Raw genomic sequence first — 24,532 nt, forward strand, 5'->3', positions numbered from 1 at the left:
AAAGATTTGTTTACTTTTATTCAAAAAACTTACTGTCTCCAGACAGATACAAATCAGAAACATTACAGTGGATAACAGAGGACAGGGAAACGGTTATGTATGAGTTTATATCTCTGAACAGGGAAAAGGTGATAATAATATGTTTTAAATGTTAACAGAAAAAAAAGCACTAGAAAATTAAGCTTTACGTTTAAATGCATGTATATTTACACAATCTATTCAGCAGTTTAATTAATGTAGTGGTGAGGAACAGAAGACAGGTTAAGCCGAAGGGCATTTACTTTCAAAAATCTGTCTGCACACCTTCTTTTAAATAATTACACTCATGCCATTTTCGAAATGCACTGCTCCTTTTCTGATGCGAAAGGAATCCAATGTACCTCACATAAAAGTTTCAACGTGGAAGATTTGTGTTTGACAACCACCTTCTTTTCCTTTTTAAAACAAGGATGTTTTAAGGCCAAGGCATGGAATGATTCAAAAGTATACCCCAGACAAAATGCACATGTCTGCAATATAAGTTAACGCATTAATGTATTAGTCAAGCTTCGTAGAGCTGCCGAATGCAATGCTGTAACATTAAAAGGATCTCGTAGGATGTTATCGTTACACTCTGAAGATTTCATATCGGGAAAAAACAAACTTAGCTGAATGAAACAGTTCTGTCCATGATTTGCAACCAAACTAATTTACAATTAGGAAAAAGGTGAAACCTAAAAACCTCTTAAGACTGACCCAAAAAACAAAAAAAAAAACAAGATTTAAACAATACACACACAAACAAAAACAAAAAAGGAAAAAAAAAAATATATATATATAAAATATCTCAAAACTTGCTGCATGGCTACACACTTTCATGTTTAGACATGTTCTTATACATTTCAAAACCTTTTAACTCTAAGTTGGACTTTTCAAAATAAAAAGGAAGAGAAAACAAACTAAAAGCACAATTATAAAATCAGCACCAATTTATATATTTATATATAACTTTATTTAAATGTAGATGTCTACATAGCTCTAACCAGGGAGAAGAAAATCTCCACCAGACATACTACACTAACAAGTTTTGTTTTATTAGAGACAACACAATGGCACTACTGGAGAGATTTCCTCTTCTTTGCTTGATCTTAGATTTCAGAGGGACAAGCGAGCAGATCTGATCTTTGGATAAGCCTTGTGACTCAGCGGAAGAATTCAAGTCCTTTCTGTGCATCTCCACAGAGCGACTGGGATTCGAAGTGCCTGATTTACTAAAGCAGTTGGCACATGAAAACATCCGTTGGTGCAAAAACAGCAACGGGGCCACCGATTGGTCGAGGCATTTTCACATACACCAATCGCTGATCGGGTCGCTGAAATTGCACCAAACCTCAAAATGCACCAAAGGCGGAAATAAATCGGGATGCTTTGTGTGTTTTGATTTATGTTGCATGTCATGATTTTCAAGGGTGGAATAAAAGGAAACTAAACGCTAGATATAAAGACCTGGAGGTTTTCCTCCATTTCACATATTAGATAAGAAGAATAAAATATATCAATACTCACTATGATGAGCAAAAACCTGCTTATAAATTACTACTTTACACCAGATTACTCACTATTACAAAAGGGCTATACATAACAAAGTTGTCTTTAAGTTAAAAAAGATGCATTCACCCCCGGTTTCAAGAAATACCACAACTCTAAGAGATCTCACATATGTTTCTTCAAACATGATGACGTTCGACCGTGAAATATTTATATATATATTTATATATATATATAGATCTGTTTCTTTTTTATCATAAACTCATGTATGGCTAAGGACAGTCCGAGATTCCACGGCGTTCAGTATCTACCGTCGCTGTTTTGCCCGATCAGGGAAAGCCCACACAATGATTGCAAAGACTTTGAATTGCTCCTTTATCCTTTCTGCGTTTTAGTAAGCGTCAATGGTACGAGCTGATTTGGATGCCAATCACTCCATTGAATTTAATTCTCTTTAGAGAATCAATGTGAATTCACACAAAATGTCTCTTCTCTTCACACGCCTCCAATTATAATCTTAAAACATGGGCACTCCCAGGACCTACAAGAGAAAATGTTCAAATTCAGTTCAGTGTTTAGAGTTACCAAACAAACGTTTCATTCAATCATCAGTCCAGATGAGTCTGATTTAGTATTTATAATAGTGAGATGCTCTCCCCCTCTCTGGCTTTTTGTTTTTGCACAAGGGCAATTCAAACTATCTGAAATCACTCCTGCTAGTGCCATCTAGTGGTGATCTCTCTTTCACGTCCTTAGTGGCGGAGTGAACCAGTCCCCCATTACCGCTGAAAAGCATCATAACCCAGGAAATGAGTGCTTCTTACAGACTCATCCATGATGGAGGCAGGGTCGAAAAAGTCGGGCTTCAGCTCCGATCGCTCTCGTCGATTCTTCGATGGGGGCTGCAAGATACGAAAGTGCAGTCAGTAAGGATGAGATGTGCTAAAAGAGGTGTTATTTCGTTTACAGTAAATTAAATTGCATTACATTTACATACGCAGTACTGTTCAAAAGTTGGATCAAAAAGACCTTTTTTTTAAAAGAAACTGATTCTTTATTAAAGGAACTCTTTTTTTTTGGAAATAGGCTCATTCTCCAACCCCCCCCCCCCCCCCCCCGAGTTAATAAGTTGAGTTTTACCGTTTTGAAATACATTCACTTTAAAAAAGGATAACTCAGCAGCAGAGTTCCACTCACGCAGGGGCGTATTTTCCACTTGTGACACTTTTCAAAATCCTGTTTGTGTCCTCCCACTTTCAAATGGTTTTGTTAAATTAATCTCTTGTAATGTACAATGCACGCTCAGTCGAGAGTTTTGCACAGTCGTTAAAACAAAACCAAAAGTCAAACGCGCACGCACATTCAAAAGCAATTTTAACACCCCACGTTTAGAGAGCGACTCCCCAATACGCGTAAATTAGGCTACATAAAATATTTAGGCTATTATTATTATGTGGGCTTTAATAAGTTGTATAGTGTCTATAGCTCTGTATCTGAAAAAAATCGGTCATTTGCACCTTGAATATTGAAAGATCAGCCTATTTTGATCGTGCCTGCATATATTGTCTACACGAAGAAAGAAGTGTCGTTTATTTTTTGTTGTTTATACTGTAGATTGTTAAAAATGCAGTGGTTGCCTCTAATTTAAATGGCTGTACCTATAATAGAGAAAACAAACATCTTGTTCATGTACTCATATTTTCATTCATTCTTGTCCCTTGCTTAAGGCGTAAAATAAATATATATAAAAAAGGCTTCCAGATTCAGTACATTTGCTTGTAAAACATCTGCAATCAGAATCGACCATGAAGAATCAAGATCGGCGCATTACTAAAAAGAAATTGGGTGCTCCTAAATTTTTTTTGGTGCTCCTAACTTTTTGAAGTTGGGAGCACCAGTGCTACCAAGTAAAAAAAGTTCATTTCGAGCCCTGTTAATTGTTTGATGTTTTCCCGAAGCAGGAGTGAAGACACTGAAAATTCAGCTTTGCATCACAGGAATAAATTACATTTTGAAATATCAAAATAGAAAAGCAGTTATTTTGAATTGCAATAATATTTCACAATTAGGGATGCACCAAAATGTGACCCTGGACCACAAAACCAGTCTTAAGTCGCTGGGGTATATTTGTAGCAATAGCCAAAAATACATTGTATGGGTCAAATTTATTGATTTTTCTTTTATGCCAAAAAATCATTAGGAAATTAAGTGAAGATCATGTTCCATGAAGATTTTTTGTAAAATTCCTACTATAAATATATCAAAATGTAATTTTTGATTAGTAATATGCATTGTTAAGAACTTAATTTGGACAACTTTAAAGGTGATTTTCTCAGTATTTTGATTTTTTTGCACCCTCAGATTCCAGATTTTCAAATAGATGTATCTCGGCCAAATATTGTCCTATCCTAACAAACCATACATCAATAGAAAGCTTATTTATTGAGCTTACATATGATGTATACATCTCAGTTTTGTAAAATTTAACCTTATGACTGGTTTTGTGGTCCAGGGTCACAAATGAAAACTCTTGGCCGAAGCAGAGCAAAATTAAACAGTTTTTTGCACCATTGCATAAATAGCCAAAATGTGTTTTTTACAGTTTTGTCTTGCTTTAAAAAAAATCAATTACAAAACAACAATTGAAAAATATTTACTTAACAGAACATTTTTAACATTGTAGTAGACATTATACCAACAAAGCACAATTTAAGACCCCCTTCTTGAATCAGGCATGTGTTTTTACTGTACAAATAAATGCAGCCTTGCTGAGCAAAGGAGAATGTTATAATAAATGTATTAATAGAGCTGTTGTAATGTTTATTATCATTATTTTTGTCTTAGTTTTTGTATTTTATTTTACAGAACACTAAGGGTGTACTCACACTAGGCACGGTTGCCATGAACCGAGCCCGAGTACGATTTTCCCCCCTCCCCACTCCCTCTCTGGCCTGCACTCACATAGGGTTTCAGCATTCGTGCCGGAGCACGCTTACGTCATTATGGTGTGACATTTTCAGGATAAACAGGAATAGCGGCGCTCTCGCTGAATGCTATTTAGTCTATCGCTCTTTTTACTTTGTGGATAGTAATTTTGAGTCGTTTGTTCTGCGGTGATCCACAGCCTATTGTTAAACAGGTCTATCGCCTTTGTGGTACAAAAATTTTCGCGCAATCGTGCTGCTCGTATGAGGAGGTTTGCAAGGTACCAGCTGAAGTGCAGCAAGGACTTTGCAGCTTTGATTACGGACTATAAAAACGTTGATTACCTCACAAAAACGCGACGTCACGTGTCCTGTTCCGTGCTCCAGCACAGTTAGCGCTCACACTGCATGCGAACCGCGCCCGAGGTCAACTGAACCGTGCTCTGGCCCACCTCTTCCAAGCGGGCTAGGGACAGCTAAACGAGCCGTGCCCGGGCACGGACCGGAGCACTCACACTAGTCAAACTAACCGCGCTTTGGTGGTCAAACGCACTCGGGCACGGTTCAAACTGCCTAGTGTGAGTACACCCTAAGAATGAATGTTGACTTTTATTTTGGCAAAAACCCACAAGAAGACTTCAGTACTACTTTTTGCTGACAGCAGCAGATTTATGAATGATTCTCATTAAGCTGTTTCAGTGCAGATTTTCCTCACACTTTGGACTTTGAACCCTGGCTAACAAGCTTGTGCAGCGCTGTCAGAATAAACACAATTTGTGCATGTATTAGACAACATAACGTTCTGTAGTTTATTTACTAATGGTTTAAGGCCATTTCGCATTCCATGGAAGACATGCGATGCGATAACAAACAGTCTCTTGCTGTCAGTGCTTGTATTGATTTTTGCATCTTTCTCGGACAGTTTGCTTCCATGCTTCCATACTGCCGACATGTTTGCTGCATTTGTGCGCACCTCTATTTGATCGCGTCATGTCATTGTTGGGTATAATTTATTCGGCCTTTTCACTTATTCGCCAAACACCGAAAGAGCTTTTTTGCTATTTTCGGCTGAACATTCGGTGCATCCCTATTCACAATATTACTGTTATTACTATATTTTTCACCAAATCTATTCAGCCTTGGTAACCATAACTGTCTTCTTTTCAAAACATTAAAAGATAAAATCATACATACCCTAAACTTCTGAACAGTCCCATACACTGTCATTTACCAAAAAGTCTACTCTTAGAGACCAAAATCATTAAAACTAATTGGCATTAGCATAAGCTTATTACCAGATCAATATCCATGGTGTCAAAGTCCATGCCTTCATTGAGATCCTCAATTCGGCCTTCTGATGACATCATAACATCTTCCACAATGGGCTCCTCATCATCCTCCATAAGGCCTGTTCCTCGACGACTGCAAACATTCGAAAACCAATGGGACCATATTCGTCAAAAACATGTTTTTGTGTGCATTCAAACATGAAATGCAGTGTAAAGTTCCCTTACATGGCATGCTGAAGGTTGCTCCTTAATTTGGCATAGTTCATAGCTCTCTCCTGCTGCTGTCTGGCCATTTCCTCTTGCTGCTGTCTGGCCACATCCTCATGCTGCTGTCTCTGTGCTAACATCCAGGTGACTTGTGTGCTGTAAAACAATAACGTCACACCTCACTACATCCCTTCAGTCCCAAACTACACTACGCAGCACACATGCACAACATTTTCAAAGCTTTACAACATCTGAAAGTGATATGGCACATCCAGAAACTCAAAGAACAAAAATTTACAGGACTTACTCTCCCCTTGTCTTCCAAGATGTTCATGTTGTAGAGAAATTATGTTTCTTGAGGAAAACGCTTCAGGAATTATCTCCATATAGTGGACTTCTATGGTGCCTGCGAGTTTGAACTTCCAAAATGCAGTTTAAATACAGCTTTAAAGGGCTCTAAACAATCTCAGCTGAGGAAGAAGGGTCTTATCTAGCAAAACGATCAGTTATTTTCTTAAAAGAAAAATTACAATTTATATACTTTTTAACCCTCAAATGCTCATCTTGTCTAGCTCTGCGATTTGCATGCATACTGCGTGTTCTCCAGTTCAATACAGTTAGGGTATGTCGAAAAACTTATCTCATTTCCTTCTGCACCTTCAAAACCACCCTACATCACTGTTTTACCTTTTTTTCGTAAAGGGCGAGCATTTAAGGTTAAAAAGTATATAAATTGTAGTTTTTTTTTCAGAAAACAAGAGATTGTTTCACTAGATAATACCCTTCTTCCTCGGCTGGGATCGTTTAGAGCCCTTTGAAGCTGCATTTAAAAGTTCAAATTGAAGTCCATTATATAGAAAAACATTCCTGAAATGTTTTCCTCAAGACACAATTTAATTTACGACTGAAGAAAGAAAGACATGAACATCTTGGATGACAAGGGAGTGTTAAAATAATCAGTAATTTTTCTTCTGGAAGTGAATTTCTGCTTTGAGCTTGAGTATCAGTGCTCTTACTTGTAGTCCATGGGTGTTTGGTGGTGTTGCGGCTGAGGGGTCTGAGAATGTGCGTGCTGTTGCTGATCGGGGGTCATGGTGTACACCCCCATGTAGCTCTCCTCAGGACGCAGGCGTTTGGGCTCTCTCATGACGGTGGAGGTGAGGTGGGGTGAAGGCATCATGACGGGCGTCTGCATGCTCTGCTCACGGTTCATCCATACCTCGGTGCTGCTGCTGCTGCTCTCCTCTGTACATAGACAGCAGGTCAATCATTAGGTTGAAAAAAAAAAGAAAGAAAAAAGAAAAAAAAATTGGGCCATCATTAATTGGATTTTTATGATGTGGCCACTGCATTCAAAAATCCAGATTAACATGAGTTTGCAAGAGTGGATTTAAAGCAACAGTCCACCCAAAAATGAAAATTCAGTCATTTACCATTTCTGGTCAATTGTTTGGTTGCCAATAGTCTTTAAAATATCTTCTGTGTTCAGCAGAAGAAAGCAAGTCATACATGTTTGGAACAACTTGAGGGTGAGTAAATTCCATAATTTTTGGGAGAACTATCCCTTTAAGAGGACTAAAGAGATTACACTTTTACCAGAAGATCAAGTTATAAAGCTAATTAAACACACACACAAATAATTAATTTTACAATAAGATATATAGCATGCATTTACAAAACAGACGAACTTTCATTCTATGCCAACATGCTGACGCCATGAATGAAAACTAACATGATTTAGTTCCTTAAAAAAAGTCTATAGTGTTATACACTACAAGTCAAACGTTTTTGAACAGTATTTTTTTTTTAAATAAGTCCCGGCATTTATTTGATCTAAAATACAGCAAAACGTAAAATTTTTTAATATTTTTACTATTTAAAATGTTTTCTATTCGAATATATTTTAAAATGTAATTTATTCCTGTGATTTCAAAGCTGAAATTTTAGCATCATCATTACTCCAGTCACATGATCCATCAGAAATCATTCTAATATTCTGATTTGCTGCTCAAAAACATTTATTCTTATGTTGAAAACAGCTGAGTATACTTTTTTTCAGGTTTCTTTAATGAATAGAAAGAGTTCAGAACAACAGCATTTATCTAAAACAGAAATATTTTGATACATTATAAATGTGTTTATCATCACTTTTGATCTATTTAAAACATCCTTGCTAAATAAAAGTATTAATTTCTATAATTTGCTGATCTTTGGGTCTTTCAATTAATCAAAGAATCCTGAAAAAATGTACTGTTTTAAATGTTGATAATAATAAAAAAATATATTTCTTAAAAAGCAAATCAGCATATTGGTTTCTGATCATTTGACACTGAGGACTGAAGTAATGATGCTGAAAATGTAGCTTTGATCACATAAACAAATTACATTTTAAAATATAATTAAATAGAAAACGAATATTTTAAATAGTAAAAATTTTTCACAATTTTACTGTTTCTGCTGTACTTCAGATCAAATAAATGCAGCCATAGTATGGCAAGCCGTTTTAGCCTAAAATATACTAAGCGTTACTCATCGTAATTGCATTTTTACTAGTAACAATTCAATTAGAGAGCTCTATAATACAATTTTTACTAGTAACAATGCCAATTAAAAATCTCTCTAATTAAATTCTTACTAGTAACAATTCCAATTAGAGAGCTCTACAAATGAATTTTTACTAGTCATATGTCTCCATTGACTTCCATACATTTTTAATTACAGAGCTCTACAACAGAATTTTTACTAGTAAGAATTTCAATTAGAGAGCTCCACAAATGAATTATTACTAGTAACAATTCCAGTTAGAGAGCTCTCTAAATCAATTCTTACAAGTAAGAATTTTGTTTAGAGAGCTCTCTAATTCAATTGTTACTAGTAAGAACTGAATTAGAGAGCTCTTTAATTCAATTACAGAGCTCTGCACTTAAACATATCTTTAATGTGTTTTTTACTAGTAAAAACTGAATTGTAGAGCTCTGTAATCGCATTCTTACTAGTAATAATTAAATTAGAGAGCTCTCTAATCTGAATTGCTAATAGTAAAAACTGAATTAGAGAGCTCTGTAATTGTAATTATTACTAGTAAAAAATGACTTAGAGAGCTCTCTAACTGGAATTGTTACTATTAAGAATTCAATTGTAGAGCTCTGTAATTGTAATTCCTACTAGTAATAATTCAACTGTAGAGCTCTGTAAATAAAAATGAATGGAAGTCAATGGAGACATATTACTAGTAATAACTAAATTACAGAGCTCTGTAATTGGAATAGTTACTAGTAATAATTGAATTAGAGAGCTCTGTAATTGGAATAGTCACTAGTAATAATTGAATTAGAGAGCTCTGTAATTGGAATTGTTACTAGTAATAATTGAATTAGAGAGCTCTGTAATTATAATTGTTACTAGTAAGAATTTAATTAGAGAGCTCTCTAATTGGCATTGTTACTAGTAACAATTTAATTATAGAGATCTCTAATTGAATTGTTACTAGTAAAAATGCAATTACGACGAGTAACACTTAGAATATTTTAAGCTAAAACGGCTTGCCATAGCCTTGGTGAGAAGAGGAGACAAAAAAAAAAATCTTACTGTTCAAAAACTTTTGACTGGTAGTGTCAATGCATGTTATTGGGTCACATTAAATATATCACTTTTCTGGTTTCTTGGATTCAAACTGTTTTACCTTCTGGTAATTTCCTCTTGCCAGTGGCAGGCTTAGCTTTTTTACTCCTGATGGAGGAGCCTCGGCTACTGATGCCACTGACCACAGACATAGTGTCATCATCACCACCCGCCTGCAGTGAGTTCCTGTAAGAGATGAGTGGCAGCCAGCAGTCTTCTCTCTGCAGGGCCATCTGAAATGTCATGAAGCGCTCCAAATACATGTGCCTTTGGAAACAGAGAGAGCGGACCAACATTAGATCTAACAGCTAATGACACAACTATAAACACACGTGCTGAGATCAACAAATGGTTACTTACACAGTCCGCTTGTCCTGACGCATGAGTTTGGATGAGAACTCGCTGAGAATGTCAAGAAAAGCCAGGTTGAGGGGAGGGTGGCCCTCCCCTTGAGGATTAAGCTCTTTGAAGGCAAACTCAATACCGTCCCTTTAAAGAAAAAGCAAAATGGGGTTTCAACATGCAATGTAATCGCACACACAATTGTGCTTTTTTTCTCCAAGAAGAACTGAATGGAAACTTACTTGTGTAACATGGCGATAGCCTCTCTGGTTTTGAGCTGATCCAGACCAAAAGTCAGAGAAAAGCGTCGAGCGAGCTCTTTAATGCCGCAGAAAGATGAGGATGAGCGGTCAAAGCTGGGTCCCAGATCCGACAGCATCTCATTGAACAGCTGCACTCAGCAAAGGGAGAACGATAAATCAAGAACCTGCGAATAAAACCTGTTTTGATGGCAGATATGAAACCTTTTACTGTCACTGACCTGCTGTAAGCTCAGAATGAGTGTCTTTGCACACTGGATTTTGTCGATCTGTCTTGTCTTGCTCATAGTTTCCTTGATGATGTCACCATAGTCATTGTAATACTGGATTGGAAACAGAAAAAATTGCCATTAAGTGAAAACAGTGTTGTCACAATACCAAGATTTTGATTCTGATACGATACCAGACTACAATATCTTGATACTACTAATGAATTGATACTAGATGATCCAAATGGAGGTTATAATTATTTAATCTATTAAAAAAAGCATTTCATCTCTTATTCTCATAATAAAAAACACATGGCAGTGCCACTACACAGGACCATGGTGAACAACTACTAAGCCTAAAGTATGTAGAGATCTTTGCAACTTTTATAAGAGTATAAATGATAAAGCGAAATCTTATTTCATGATATAGTAATTTTATTTCACAATAACAATTTATATTATGATATGGTCAATTTTTGTTATTATCTTTGATATTGATAATAAGAACATAGACACAAGTAACAAACTAAAGGACAAATGACAAAGACACAAATGAAATAAGGCCCTATGAAATTAGTTTTATTCCCAAATTCTGTTTTTTTCTGGATTGTGTTTTGAATTTTTTTTTATTTTAATGGTTACGTTTAAAAACATGAATAAAAAGCATTTCTAATTAATTTAAATCATGAAATGCACACAATTTAAAAAGCAATTTCTTAAAGGTTTAACAAATTCATTTTAAGGCCCTGTAAAATACATTATTATATTTGTCAAATTCAGTAAATCGGTTTCTATTAATGTGTTTCATTAACTTTAAATAATCAAAAGCATGTCTAATTAATTTATAAAGATTAATTCGATTTCTATAAATAATTATTTATTTATTTTGTTTTCAGAAATACTGTCTTGTGTATTTACAATTTTCTTGTAAAAAATTCTGGCAAATAATTTTTCTGGTAAATATTCATGAAATATTGTTTTAATAAGATTTTAATTATTAGTAGGAGTACCTACTATCTTTACATGAAGTAATATTTCTGTCAAGTTAAACCAAACTTTTATTTTAATAGTTTCATTAAATTTGAATAATCAAAAGCATGTCTAATTTAATTATAAAGATTAATTGGATTTTTATAAATACCGTATTTTCTGCACCATAAGGCGCACCGGATTATAAGGTGCAGTCTCAATTATGGGGTCTATTTCTGTACTTAACCCATACATAAGGCGCACCGTATTATAAGGCGCATGCTAAAACATACAAAAAAGGTAACAGAAGCAAAACAGTGAGTTTAGTTGAACTATATTCTACTATTTAACAATACACTCGCATTATTTTTAATTAATCTTCTCCTACAAATCCATCAAAGTCAAGCGGAGCGCTTACCAAAGTCGCACAACATTTTTACAGATTTTGGAACTCAGTGCACACATAAGGCGAACCGGATTATTAGGTGTACGACCGATTTTTGAGAAAATTTAAGGCTCTTAGGTGTGCCTTTTTCTTGTAAATAAATTCTGGCAAATAATTTTTCTGGTAAATATTAATAAGATTTTTATTATTAGTATTAGTACTAATCGCATTAATATACATTAAGTAATATTTCTGTCAAGTTAAACCAAACTATTATTTTGACGGGTTGCTTCCTTTTATGTTTCGGTTTGTGATATGAGAACGGGTTTTTCTCAAAAGTAACGGTAAAATGCTCATGAACTGACTCTCACAGCAGTTCTAGAGATTGTTCATGTATTCTTATTCTTAAATTGAGGCCGCAGAGGCTGAAAACACTGTGTCACATGTGCTTCAAAAAGTGTGTAGTTAACTGCGCATCCATTCATTCACACAGAAACGCACAGAATGTGCAGGATTCATATTTAAATAGACAAAATCTGTGATTTTCCATGTTATACAGTAAATTCTGTTTTATATAACTGGATTCCGCGATTCCGTCCATGTTTTCTGCTTCACTTTAATCATAGCACCCTAAATGAACAGTGTTAATACGGCTCTTGTCAAAGTGCTTTCTTTAAGTACCAGTACTAGTAAAAATGCGTAATCGTACCATTTGTTAAAGCAGGGTATCGCGATACCTTTTTAGCACCAGTATCTGAAAGACTCACCCTCATGTATTGCTTGAAAATATCTGCACCAGTGTTCATCTCAACTACATTGTAGATAATGAGTTTGCAGTATGCGGCCAGCAGGTTTCGCCTCTTGTGCAAAGCTTCGATTTTTCCAGCTTCATCATCCTGCTGCCCATCTGTTGGTAAGAGAAAACAGACGTTTAAAATACTGCTTGCACTACATGGAGAACTGCTGCCCTCTATTGGTCACCATTGGAACACGTTTCTTCACAACCAAAGAAGGAAAGTGTGTTGATATTTATCCAACAATTCTCCTTTGAAACTAGTCAGTTTACTTCAGCTAAAGCTCAGTTCACAACAGGATTAAGTATTGCTAGAGCCTTTAATCTTTAAATCAATTAAACAATTCTAAAGCCAATTTCCTGTGTTGTCTTAGTGTTAGCATTGAACATTAAATATCCATGGGCGCTAAATCCATTCAGCAAAGCTTGTTAGCTCTAACCGAAAGTCATTATGCCATTAACAGTGATAGACCTGTGCTGTTGCTGTCATCATCCTGGTCAATGAAGACATGGTCCAGGATGAAATTGAGAAGCTCGGACTGCAGAGACGCTTCAGATGTGTATACTAGGGGCTCGAGAGCTTCCCTCCCTCCTGAGACGATCTGATGGCTGAAGATCAGCAGCAGGTCACAGAGGATGGTGAAGGCCTGAGGGAGAACATACAGTTAAGGTACAGGCTGTTTGTAGCATGAGGGATAACGACTTCTTGTGACCTTTGATACCGACCTGCTCTTTGACGGCGGTGTTGACGCTGGTTAGGTAACGCTGGCACATTAAACAAAATGCCCTCATCTGCTTCCTCAGAGTCAACATGTCCTCCTACAGAGACCAAATGCATTGTTGACATCCAACAAACCACAGCAAATAAGGAGAAAGGATGAATGCATACAAATCATATGAATGGGAGCTACCTTTTTAGAAGAGCCCTCAGAGACCTTGGCTAAGCTCCAAAGGATGACGTAATGTGTGCACTGCAGTGCGTGAATGACAATCTGAAACATACAGAGAAACAGTAAAGTTACCTGACAATCATGAGGCAAAAGCAAAGTCTCATTTTTTGCCATAGAGTAAAGAGTAACTAAATCGCACTGTGAGACTGCAAGTTGCAATTCTGAGAAATACTGTCAATAAAATATACAATCAAACAAAAAACTATTCAGACACCAGATGTAATTTGATATTTTTTTTACTAGTGGGTACAGGACACTATAGTTAAATTATGTAAGTGAGGATAGCAAAATAAAGTAAACTGTGACATATTATGCAAAAAAAAAAAATCTTCATACAGTGAACTAGTAAAACTGATAAAAATTGGAACCAAAAATTTTATTTAACACTTCGACCTGACTATTTTTTGTTATACACCTTTCTATCAAAAGTTATCTGATGTTATCAAGAAGAATTTGTTCTGACAGTTTAACTCGACTTTTGTCATAATTTATAAAAAAAAATTAACTATAGCAAATAAACTCTGATAATGTGAGCAATTTTAAAGGTGTCTGTGACTTTTCTCAGTCTTCTCAAAATTTATTCAATCACCTAAATTATTCACACTTATATAAACTGATCTCAATTATGAAAACTGTCAATGTTAAGTTGCAACTATTAGAAACGAAAGGTGAAAAGTGAGGCCTCAATTCTGAGACACAAGGTCACAATTGTAAGATATTAAGTCAATAAAAAAAAAAAAAAGAGAACAGTTCCATAATTTTGAGAGATGGAGACAAAATTGTTGGCTATAATGTTTTAATTAAGAAAAACAAGTGGCAAATCTTAAAAAATAAACACAGAATACAAAGAAATAAAGTCACAACTATTAGGTCACCCTGGACCACAAAACCAGTCATAAGTGTACAATTTTAATTTTATATCTATATATCTGAAAGCTGAATCAATAAGCTTTCCATTAAAGGTGGTATAGTTTGTTAGGATAAGACACTATATTGAGAAATATTGAGAATAAATATTGAGAAAATTGCCTTTAAAGTTGTTCAAATGAAGTTCTTAGCAATGCATATTACAAATCAAAAATTAAGTTTTGATATATTTGCCGTAGGAATTCTTCTAAATATCTTCATGGAACATAATCTTTACTTAATATCCTAATGATTTTTGGCATTAAAAACAAATCGATAATTTAGACCCATAAAATGTATTTTTGGCTATTGCTACAAATATACCCGTGCTACTTAAGACTGGTTTTGTGGTGCAGGGTCACATATATCAAGTAACAACTGTGAAGAAAATACCTGTTCAGGCATGTCTCCGTTTTCAATACCAGTGTTCAGTAACTTGTAGTTGCTGGTGAAGAGGTCCCATTTGGTAAGGTCATGAGCGCTAAACACAAAAAGGTGTGGAATGGGTGTTAGAAAAGTAAATTACAGCCTTAACCTAGGGTGATAATCTGTTGGAGAGAAACACTTGATAATACTCAGGGGAGGTGAGACAGGGATGCCTTACTTGTGGAAAGCTGTGATCCTCTTCAGTGTGGACAGAACTTGATAAGCATCATCTTCATCAGGGTCTTCACCCTGTGGAGGAAACAAGCTATATGTAAGACAACTGCAACCAAGCTTCTGATACATTATGGCAGCATTCAGATTTTCTTCATATAGTGGACTTCTATGGTGCCCACGAGTTTGAACTTCCAAAATGCAGTTTAAATGCAGCTTCAAATTGCTCTAAAAATGTAACATTTTGTATTGCTTTTACCCTTAAACGTTCGTCTTGTCTACCTCTGTGTGTACTCCAGTTCATGACAGTTAGGGTATGTAGAAAAATTGCCCTACATCCCTGTTTTACTTTTTTCTAAAGGGTGTTTGCCCCCCTATGCGTTCACTTTGTAAACACTGGGTCAGTACTTCTGCAGCAATGTAGGACGATTTTGAAGTTGTAGGAGAAAGTGAGATGAGTTTTTCAACATACCCAAACTGTTTTGACCCAGTATGCACAGTTCACACAGAGCTAGACAAGATTTGAGGAATTTATTAAATTTTTTTTTTTTTTTTTTAGAAAATAACTGATCGTTTCACTAAGTAAGACCCTTCTTCCTTGGCTGAGATTGTTTAGAGCTGCATTTAAACTGAATTTTGGAAGTTCAAACTTCAAAAATTGCCTCAAAAACAATTTCTTTACGACTGAAGGAAGAAAGACATGAACATCTTGGATGACAAGGTGGTGAGAAAATTATCTGTAAATTTTTGTTCTGGAAGTAAATTTCTCCTTTAAGAAAGCTCTGAACAATACAGGCTATATTAGTGTCATAAACATCAAGATATGATCATATGAATTTCCTAGATGTGTTTTTTTTTTTCTAAAACAAATGGAGGTGCATGTTGTTGTTGTTGTTTTTTTACATTTTATACTAGATGGACTAGTAAGAGAAACCTCAAACAATTTTGCCAAACCGCTGTTCCTATGCAAACAAAAAGCAACATCAAAGTGCTCCTGACGCTCCACCCTGAGCCACCCGCTGCCCTCACCTCCTGCAGGAAGTCTTCCAGTAGCCTGTTGAACTTGTCCACTTGCTCATCTAAGAGCTGGCTACGGGCGATATCCACCCGGTTAAAGATAGTGAACTCCTCGTTGCACAGGGCGTGGTAGGTTTTCGAGCAAGCCTCGAGCACATCTGTGTCCGTGTGCTTCTCCACAATCTCTCTGATTTGTCTTAACAATGAATCCAGGTGCTTTTAGAGAGAGAAAAACATCTGTCATTCATATGCTGCACAATCAGCCTATTGTGTATTATCAGTGTTCATTCTGTTAAAGACCTTTTCCAAACGCCCTGTGGTATAGATCTCCAGATCAAAAAACTGGGGCAGCTGCAGCAAATTTGTCACTTTCTCTGCATCCACAGAGTACTGTAAGAAAGAAAAAGAAAAAACATGTCATCAGTTTCAATGCTTTGTAAATACTATTTCACCCTGTCTTTGATTTCAATAGACTTTAACCTTTGCAAGTAAAGCTGGCAGTGCTATAGCGAAGATTTCCGTCATTCTCGTCCGGTCATCAAGCTGAGTTTTCTTCTCCTTCGCTGTCAGAACCTGAAAAAAGATCAAGTGAGAATTGAGAACAGCATGTAACAGGCAACATGTGAAAGCAGGGATTCGTCTTCAAGGGCTGGTCGACTCGTGTGGCATCAGGTCTTACCCTCTTGCCTGTGCCTCTGCCTACAGGAGGATGGCACTCTGCAGCCTGACGGATGGTGCACAGCATGATCTCTATCAGGGCCGTCTCCTGTCTGTCTGTCAGTGCTGGAAAACACACACAAAGGTAATTAATCTCTCACTCCCTTTGGAGCAACCCTGTATGTTCTAGTGGTTTGTCACTGGGTCAGACCTTCCTCTCCAGGCATTGGCTCATCCAGTAGTAGGCTGATCATGCACTCCCAGTCCTTCAGGATCTCTGCTGCACAGTCCCACATGCTGTCTACTAAGTAGGCTGCATGCTCATGAAGCTGTGGATCAAAACATAACACCTTATAAGATCTTACAACAAATGAAAATAAAATACTAATATTATCCCACAAATCATAAATATATCAAAACTTAATTTTTGATTAGTAATATGCATTGCTAAGAACTTTATTTGTACAACTTTGAAGGTGATTTTCTCAATATTTAGGTTTTTTAGCACCCTCAGATTCTAGATTTTCAAATAGTTGTATCTCGGTCCAAATATTGCCTTATCCTAACAAACCATACATCAATGGAAAGGTTATTTATTCAATTATTTATTCTTATTCTCAATCTCAATTTTAACATTTATATTAAGCCATGCAAGTCTTAAAGGAACACTCCATTTTTAGCATAGCTTAGCATAGATCATTGAATCCTATTAGACCAGTAGCATCGCGTTCAAAAATGACCAACGAGTTTCGATATTTGTCCAATTTAAAACTTGACTCTTCTGTAGTTATAACATGCACTAATACCGGCGAAAAATGTAAAGCTGTGATTTTCTAGGCCGATAAGATTAGGAACTACTCTTCCATTCCGGCGTAATAGTCAAGGATGTTTGCTGCCGTAAGGACAAATATCAAAACTCGTTGGTCATTTTTGAATGCGATGCTATTGGTCTAATAGGATTCAATGATCCATGCTAAGCTATGCTAAAAGTGATCTTGCCAGAACAGGAGAACGGCTGAATGGATTTCAAAATGGTAAAACTCAACGTATTAACTCGGGGGGGGAGTTGGAGAATGAGCATATTTCCAAAAAAAGTGGAGTGTTCCTTTAATACCCAGGGTTCCCTTTAAGCTGTCTACAATAAAAGAAAACTGATATACCAGAGCACACAATGTATGTAGAAGGTGTGTTTAATAAAACTGTTTAAAAATCATCACTTTTGCAGTACTGTTTGATGACACTGGTTGCATAGAAATTGCACAATTCAACTTTATCATACAAACAACACTGACTTATTACTGATTTTGACTCTTTATTTTCAATGATGTTGTTTATGTTAGTTCACCTCACTCTCCAGGAAGAAAAAGACAGTGGTTTTGATGAGGTTGGCGTTCACACTCTGTCTGCCTCGTCTCTTGGGCATACTGTCATCTTCAGGGTCTCGATGACTGAACAGTCTGCAAACAAAGATGAAAACGTAAAGCTATTCAGTTTACTTAAAGCTATTGTCTAATCATAGACGTTTCCACTCAGTCTAGATGCAGTCAATAGTTTTATGACTTTCAATAGGTCGGAGACTGGGTTTATAGAAAAGAGTGAATGAATTGGTGAAACTCACTTCTTAAAGAGGAACTCTCCTGCTGCCACAGCGACGGGTCGGTGGGCCGAATACACTAGGTGGTACACGCTCTCACAGTCTTCTGCAGTCAAAACCTCATCACTGCTACTGTAATACCAAACAACAACAGCATATGAGCATCCTGTCATCATGATTATCACAGCTAGTTTTGTCTATAGTGTTTCTTGCACAATTATCTTTTTTGTACTACAAGTACACTTCTTTGATTTGAAGTTAACAGTGAATATAATTAAAATATAATTATTCCTGTGATCTTAAAGCTGATTTTTCAGCATCATTACTCCAGTTTTCAGTCACATGATCTTTCAGAAATCATTCTGATATGCTGATTTTCTGCTCAAGAAACTTTTATTTGTATATGTTGTATGTTTTTATATGTTAATAAACAGTTGTGTAAAGAAGAAGTTCCTTCCAGAACAATTTACTCAATTTCTTGAACATCTTGGATGACAAGTGGGTATGTTTTTTGAGGAAAACATTTTTTGTCCATATAGTGGACTTCTATGGTTCCTACAAGTTTGAATTTCCAAAAAGCAATTTAAATGCAGCTTCAAAGGGCTCTAAACAATTCCAGCCGAGGAAGGAGGGTCTTATCTAGCAAAACGACCAGTTATATTCTAAAAAAATAAAATAAAATAAAAAATAGTTTATATACTTTTTAACCTCAAATGCTTGTCTTGTCTAGCTCTGCGTGTTCAAGACAGTTAGGGTATGTCGAAAAACTTCCATCTCATAACTTCAAAATTGGTACTTCTGCAGCAATGTAGGACGATCTTAAAGTTGGAGGAGAACGTGAGATGGGAGTTTTTTTGTCCAACCCTATCTGTCTTGAAGCAGAATACACAGAGCTAGACAAGACGAGCATTTGAGGTTGAAAATTGTAAAAATTGATTTGGAATATAACTGATCATTTCGCTAGATAAGACCCTTCTTTAGAGCCCTTTGAAGCTGCATTTAAACTTCATTTTGGAAGTTTAAACTCACAAGCATCACAGAAGTTCACTATATGGAGAGAAATCCTGAAATGTTTTCCTTAAAAAACTATTTCTTTATGACTGAAGAAAGAAAGACATGAATATCTTGGATGACGAGAAGGTGAGTAGATTACCTGTAATATTTGTTCTGGAAGTGAATTTCTTTAATCCTTGCTTGGTAACTGATAGATTTTTTTTTTTTTTTCGGATTCTTTGATGAACAAAGTTCTGAATTTTTTTCTTTTTATCAATTTAGCAACTTTTAACTCTTAATTTATTTTTGGAATGGTGCAAGAAACTGCTATAGTAGTAAGTGTATTCAGTGTCTGTTTTACACGTACTGTAACACCAGTGTGAGCAGTTTTATTGCTTGTACTGCAACGTCGTACTCTTTGTCCAGCGTCATGGATACAATGCGATCCTGATGAAGAAACAGACAACCCGTTTTTATTTTAAAATACTAAAAATATCCATAAAAATCAACAAAATCATTTAATTAAACTCTTAATTTCACAGAGGAGTGTTCTGATGACTAATTTCTGTGTTTGCTCTATTTTGGATGAGAAGCTTCCCCAGATGGTTCTCTCACCTTGAAGCGGCTGGTGAAAAGCTCCAGTTTGGCATTGAGCTCGCGGTTATAGTACAGCCCCTGCAGTGCCGTGAGACACTTCAGACGCACCTCACCTTGCTGAGAGGGAGAGAGGAAGAGAGTTACGCTTTCGTTCCAACTTCAGGATTGTGTCGTGACTAGCTCCATCTGACACTATATTTAGGGATTAAAGAAAATGGAAGAGAAAAACGATTGAATCCTCACCTTGTCGTGCATGGTCCAGCCCACATACTTAAGATAGCTGTCGTTAAGAAATGCATCACTGTACATTTTCATCCACACGCCGATCTCCTCGATGCAGATCGCCCGGATCTCTGCTATTGCATCACTGAGGAGGAATAACAGAAGCACTTAAGCCCACAGACACCCACGGGAACACATCAGAGTATTATTGAGTAATCACTGAAGTAGTAATTGGTGATGAGAGTTTGTGCATACCGATATCGGTGAACAAAGACACCCTTGAAAATGGCATTCATCATGTTTTCAATCTCATCTTGATTTTCTTGCAACTGTAAAGAAAACAACAGGTTATTATAATCATTGCTGTAGGCAGCACATAATGGTAACCTGCATTACTAGACATAAGTTTGTATCTAAAAATCTAAATCTGATATCTTATATTTAGCTTTTCTTTTTAGTTTCTAATTATTATCAGTTTCTATAACTTGGAGTAACAGCTCTCTCTTTTCAGGTCAAGGGCTCACAAATATGTGATTCATTTAGTTTTATGCATGCTTAGCACATGGCCATATGTGACCATGATCTGATCACAGTGCAGCATGATATCCATCTTTGGTGTGATCCTCCAAAGATGGTGTGATTTGGTTGCTATTTTTATTGCAACACAACTCAGAAAAGGGCAACAAGAGAAGCGCTGTACATCCTCACTGCTTTCCTAGCTGTAAAAAGAGTAGAAAAGAATGGGAACATGACTGTAGATGAATAAAACTTCCTAAAGACTGTGTCTTTATTCTCTCCACTTTTTTGTGGACCACAGCTACTGAAAGAGCTTACAAACGGCAGAGACGAGAAACACTAGATGTCATCCTGACAGGATGTAAACATTCCGAAGCTCTTCATGACGCCGCAGCCACTAAAGGAGATTCTCAGCATGGATTTCACTCGATATCTGGCGTTTAGACTTCTTGTGGGGAAAAATCCACGGTACAGCATGTGGTTTAGGCCTATGTTTATATCCATCATCACCACATTATTGTATCTGTATTTTATTTTTCGAGTTGTGTATTCAGAGTTGTTTTGCGGTCAAAACAGCAATAGGTAGCGCCAGTAGCTCACCGAGTCCAACCCTTTCACGTCATCAAACTAATGGAACCCCTCATCGTCCAAAATATGTAAAAACGATATTTGACAAATATTTCATGGTTTTTCTACTACACATTTCAATAAGAGATACAACATATGTGATAATAAGCCATACAAGTCTTAATACCAAGGCTTCCTATTAAGAACTAAAGTTACCACAGAAAACCTGGACATACGTAAGCCTGAACCACAAAACCAATCCTGAGTATCACAGGTATATTTGTAGCAATAGCCAAAAACACATTGTATGGGTCAAAATTATATCCATGAAGATATTTTGTAAATTTCCTACCATAAATATATCAAAACTTAATTTTTGATTACTAAAGTTAGCTAAGAACTTTATCTAGACAACTTTAAAGGCGATTTTGTCAATATTTAGATTTTTTTTTTTTTTTGCAAAATAAATCAACCCTTATTACTGGTTTTGTGGTCCAGTGTCACATATAATGTAAACAACGATAGTAATCTATATCTATAATATTTTAATAATTTCTAAATATTTTTGGAAAAATATATTTGTTAAAATCCTTATCCAGTAAATCACAAATAACTAGAAAAGTCATGCAAATCCATTTAACGAGTAGAATTGATGAAGCAGCTCAGCACTTTGATCTTGTGGAATTCAGAATTTTAATTATTTTCATTTAAACCATATTTAAAATGCAATTAAACTACAATAATTATTAATAATACTTTAGTACACTTTTCTTTATCTGCACAGGCGTTTCATCATCTTTGGACACTCCTAACTGCTGTAAATTAAAAAAAAAGGAAAAAAAAAAAAAAGAAGCTTGAATTACAGCTGATTTACCACCATTTACCAAAAGCAGTCATAAGTGTAATTATTTATCTAAAAGTCGAATAAATAAGCTTTCCATTGATGTATGTTTTGTTGGTATAAGACAATATTTGGCTAAGATACAACTATTCGAAAATCTGGAATCTGAGGGTGCTAAAAAAAAAAATCTAAATACTGAGAAAATCACCTTTTAAGTTCTCCAAATGAATTTCTTTGCACTGCATATTACTAAACAAAAAGTTTTGATATATTTACAGAAGGAAATTTACTAAATATCTTCATGGAACATGATCTTTACTTAATATCCTAATGATTTATGTCATAAAAGAAAAAGATGCCTGCACTACTTAAGAGGTCACATATATAAATTGAGAGCGTGCCACAGATGCAGTCAAACTCCTTTAAACTAACTACATTACAACTCATCTTCTCTGTGCATCCACGTGGTTTAATTCAATACTATCAAGACATCAATAAAGCACACTCACACACGCAGATGGCATAACAGCAGGCCCTGTTATTACATAACCCAGTTAATTTACAGCACCAGTTAAACACAGCTTTCGTACTCGGCCATTCAGGCGAGCTCTAACCCCACGGGCGCTGACAGAGCAAGAGCGCTGCGGTTGACCCGAGAGCCCACAATAACACAGAGTTCTCATTAGAACAGGATCTTTCTTTAATTACTTTATCCATGTTTACTCAGCTTTAAAGTAGAAGGAAAGAGTACAGATAAAACATGCTGAGTGTTTGGTTGGTCGTGTGTTTGTTTTGTTTGTGGCTGTTGGCCAACAGAGGCGTAGGTGTTTGGAAGAAAAGCAGCAAACGCTGCAGTGACCTGGCAGCCTCACACAAAGGGAAGTGAATCTCCACAGGGAAGAACGCAATGAATCCTATGATCCTCTGAAGGATTCATTTATTCCCTTTTCAGCTTTTGCAGTTGCTCTAAGACAACGTCAACATGCAGAATTTATTCAAACGTATGCATCATCTTCTGTCTTAGACACTCACCTCCTTGCGTTTCTGAAGCAGGAGCTCTAGTCTGTCGTTGGCCCTCTTGCCAATCATCTTGTTCCTCTCTGCTTCATACTGCCGCTGAGTGTTGTCCATGTTGATGCTGAGGTTCAGAGCTACATTCACGAGGGCCGTCATCAGCTTCATAGCTATGGGGGGAGAAAAAATTGCATCTTGTTTGGACTGTTTAAAACAAAAAGTTAATTTATAAAGCAGCAGAGATACTGACCTGCCAGTGTGCTGGTGTGTCTGAAGGCTCGGACTTGAGAGTCAGAGAGTCCGGTGAGCAGTGAAATGACTGTGTCCATCATGTATTCGTCATAGATGATGCTGTACTGACACTGCCGCACTAACACGCCAATAAACTCACAGAAACTAGACTTGAACTTCTTCCACTGCGGCCCGGCCATGGTAAGTGGGTAATCACCGCTGTCCTGCAATAACATCAACACTCACTGGTTAATGCGTGCACAAAATAATTCACAAAACACACTAGTGGGTGATGAACAGTGTTGGAAAAAAGTAATTTTTAAAAGTAATGCATTACAATATTGCGTTACCTAAAAAAAAGAGTAACTGATTAAGTTACTTAGTTTCTTTTTATGGAAAGTAATGCATTGCCTTATTGTGTTATTTTTTTTTTTAAATCTGGCCAGGGCTTGCTGGTTTGTTTTTATTACAAAAAGTGATATTTTCAGCAAATGTAAATGCCCTTTCACACCAAAAGACTCAGGCTGAAGGAAAAGTAAATTCACATCTGTACAGTAGAATGCAGAAAAACACTATTCAGCAATTAAAAAATAAATACAAATAAGTTATCGATAGTAAAATTAGCTTATTAGTATGGCTGAATTGGATCATCAAAGGTCAGCAGCAAGACACTATAATAAAATGGGATTAAATACACAAAATATATATGTATTGTTTAACATATTGTAGGTTTGCGTCATATTCTAAGTTGCATTTCACTGTTTTTATTCATTTTGTGAAATACTGAATTTGTTTTTTGAGTGAGATGAACTAATGCATGTTCACATTTATTCTAAAAATAGTAACATTTTTATGGAAAGTAATGCATTGCCTTAATTTAGTGTTATTTTAAAATCTAGCCAGGGCTTGCTTGTTTGTTTTTAATATAAAAAGTGATATTTTTGGCAAATGTAAAGCCCTTTCACACCAAAAGCCTCAGGCTGAAGGAAAAGTAAATTCACATCTGTAGAGTAGAATGCAGAAGAACACTCTACAGCAATTAAAAAAGTTTATCTTGACTAAAATTTGCTTATTAGTATGGTTGAATTGGATCATCGAAGGTCAGCAGCAAGACACGAGTTAATAAAATGGGATTAAATACACAATATATATATATATATATATATATATATATATATATATATATATTATATATATATATATATATATATATATTGTTTAACATCTTATAGGTTTGTGTCATATTCTGAGTTGCTTTTCACTGTTTTTATTAAATTGGAGGAATACTGAATATGTTTTAGTGA

General features: G+C 36.0%; 1 protein-coding gene across 2 annotated transcripts; it reads right to left on the reverse strand.

Moving 5' to 3' along the window:
- On the reverse strand, nt 1–23,448 carry stag2b (STAG2 cohesin complex component b). 2 transcript variants are annotated; one of them, XM_073820139.1, is made up of 28 exons: nt 23,248–23,448; nt 23,016–23,167; nt 20,315–20,388; nt 20,081–20,204; nt 19,856–19,954; nt 19,608–19,687; nt 18,272–18,379; nt 17,999–18,110; nt 16,865–16,982; nt 16,676–16,779; nt 16,477–16,569; nt 16,297–16,386; nt 16,009–16,212; nt 14,987–15,057; nt 14,776–14,863; nt 13,438–13,518; nt 13,253–13,345; nt 12,999–13,173; nt 12,501–12,640; nt 10,392–10,493; nt 10,153–10,301; nt 9,929–10,057; nt 9,630–9,835; nt 6,964–7,192; nt 5,966–6,103; nt 5,747–5,873; nt 2,352–2,429; nt 1–2,068 (listed from the first exon to the last, which is right to left on the reverse strand). In XM_073820139.1, the coding sequence occupies exons 1-28, from the start codon at nt 23,426–23,428 to the stop codon at nt 2,045–2,047; spliced, it is 3,369 nt and encodes a 1,122-aa protein (XP_073676240.1). In that variant the 5' UTR covers nt 23,429–23,448; the 3' UTR covers nt 1–2,044. The 2 variants fall into 2 exon arrangements, with proteins under 2 accessions (XP_073676240.1, XP_073676239.1); XM_073820138.1 differs by having other exon boundaries at nt 1–2,429.
- Nucleotides 23,449–24,532: the final 1,084 nt, after the last annotated feature.

This window comes from Garra rufa, chromosome 16 (genome assembly GCF_049309525.1).
Source record: "Garra rufa chromosome 16, GarRuf1.0, whole genome shotgun sequence".
Taxonomy (NCBI): domain Eukaryota; kingdom Metazoa; phylum Chordata; class Actinopteri; order Cypriniformes; family Cyprinidae; genus Garra; species Garra rufa.

Bases quoted from the DNA above. Each gene is read 5' to 3' on its own strand.
- stag2b (XM_073820138.1), bottom strand. From the start codon at position 23,428: ATGGCCGGGCCGCAGTGGAAGAAGTTCAAGTCTAGTTTCTGTGAGTTT. The intron at 23,168-23,247 runs GTCAGTATCTCT...CTCCCCCCATAG, and splicing joins ACACACCAGCACACTGGCAG to CTATGAAGCTGATGACGGCC. The intron at 16,570-16,675 runs GTAAGACCTGAT...ATCTTTTTTCAG, and splicing joins GCAGAGGCACAGGCAAGAGG to GTTCTGACAGCGAAGGAGAA.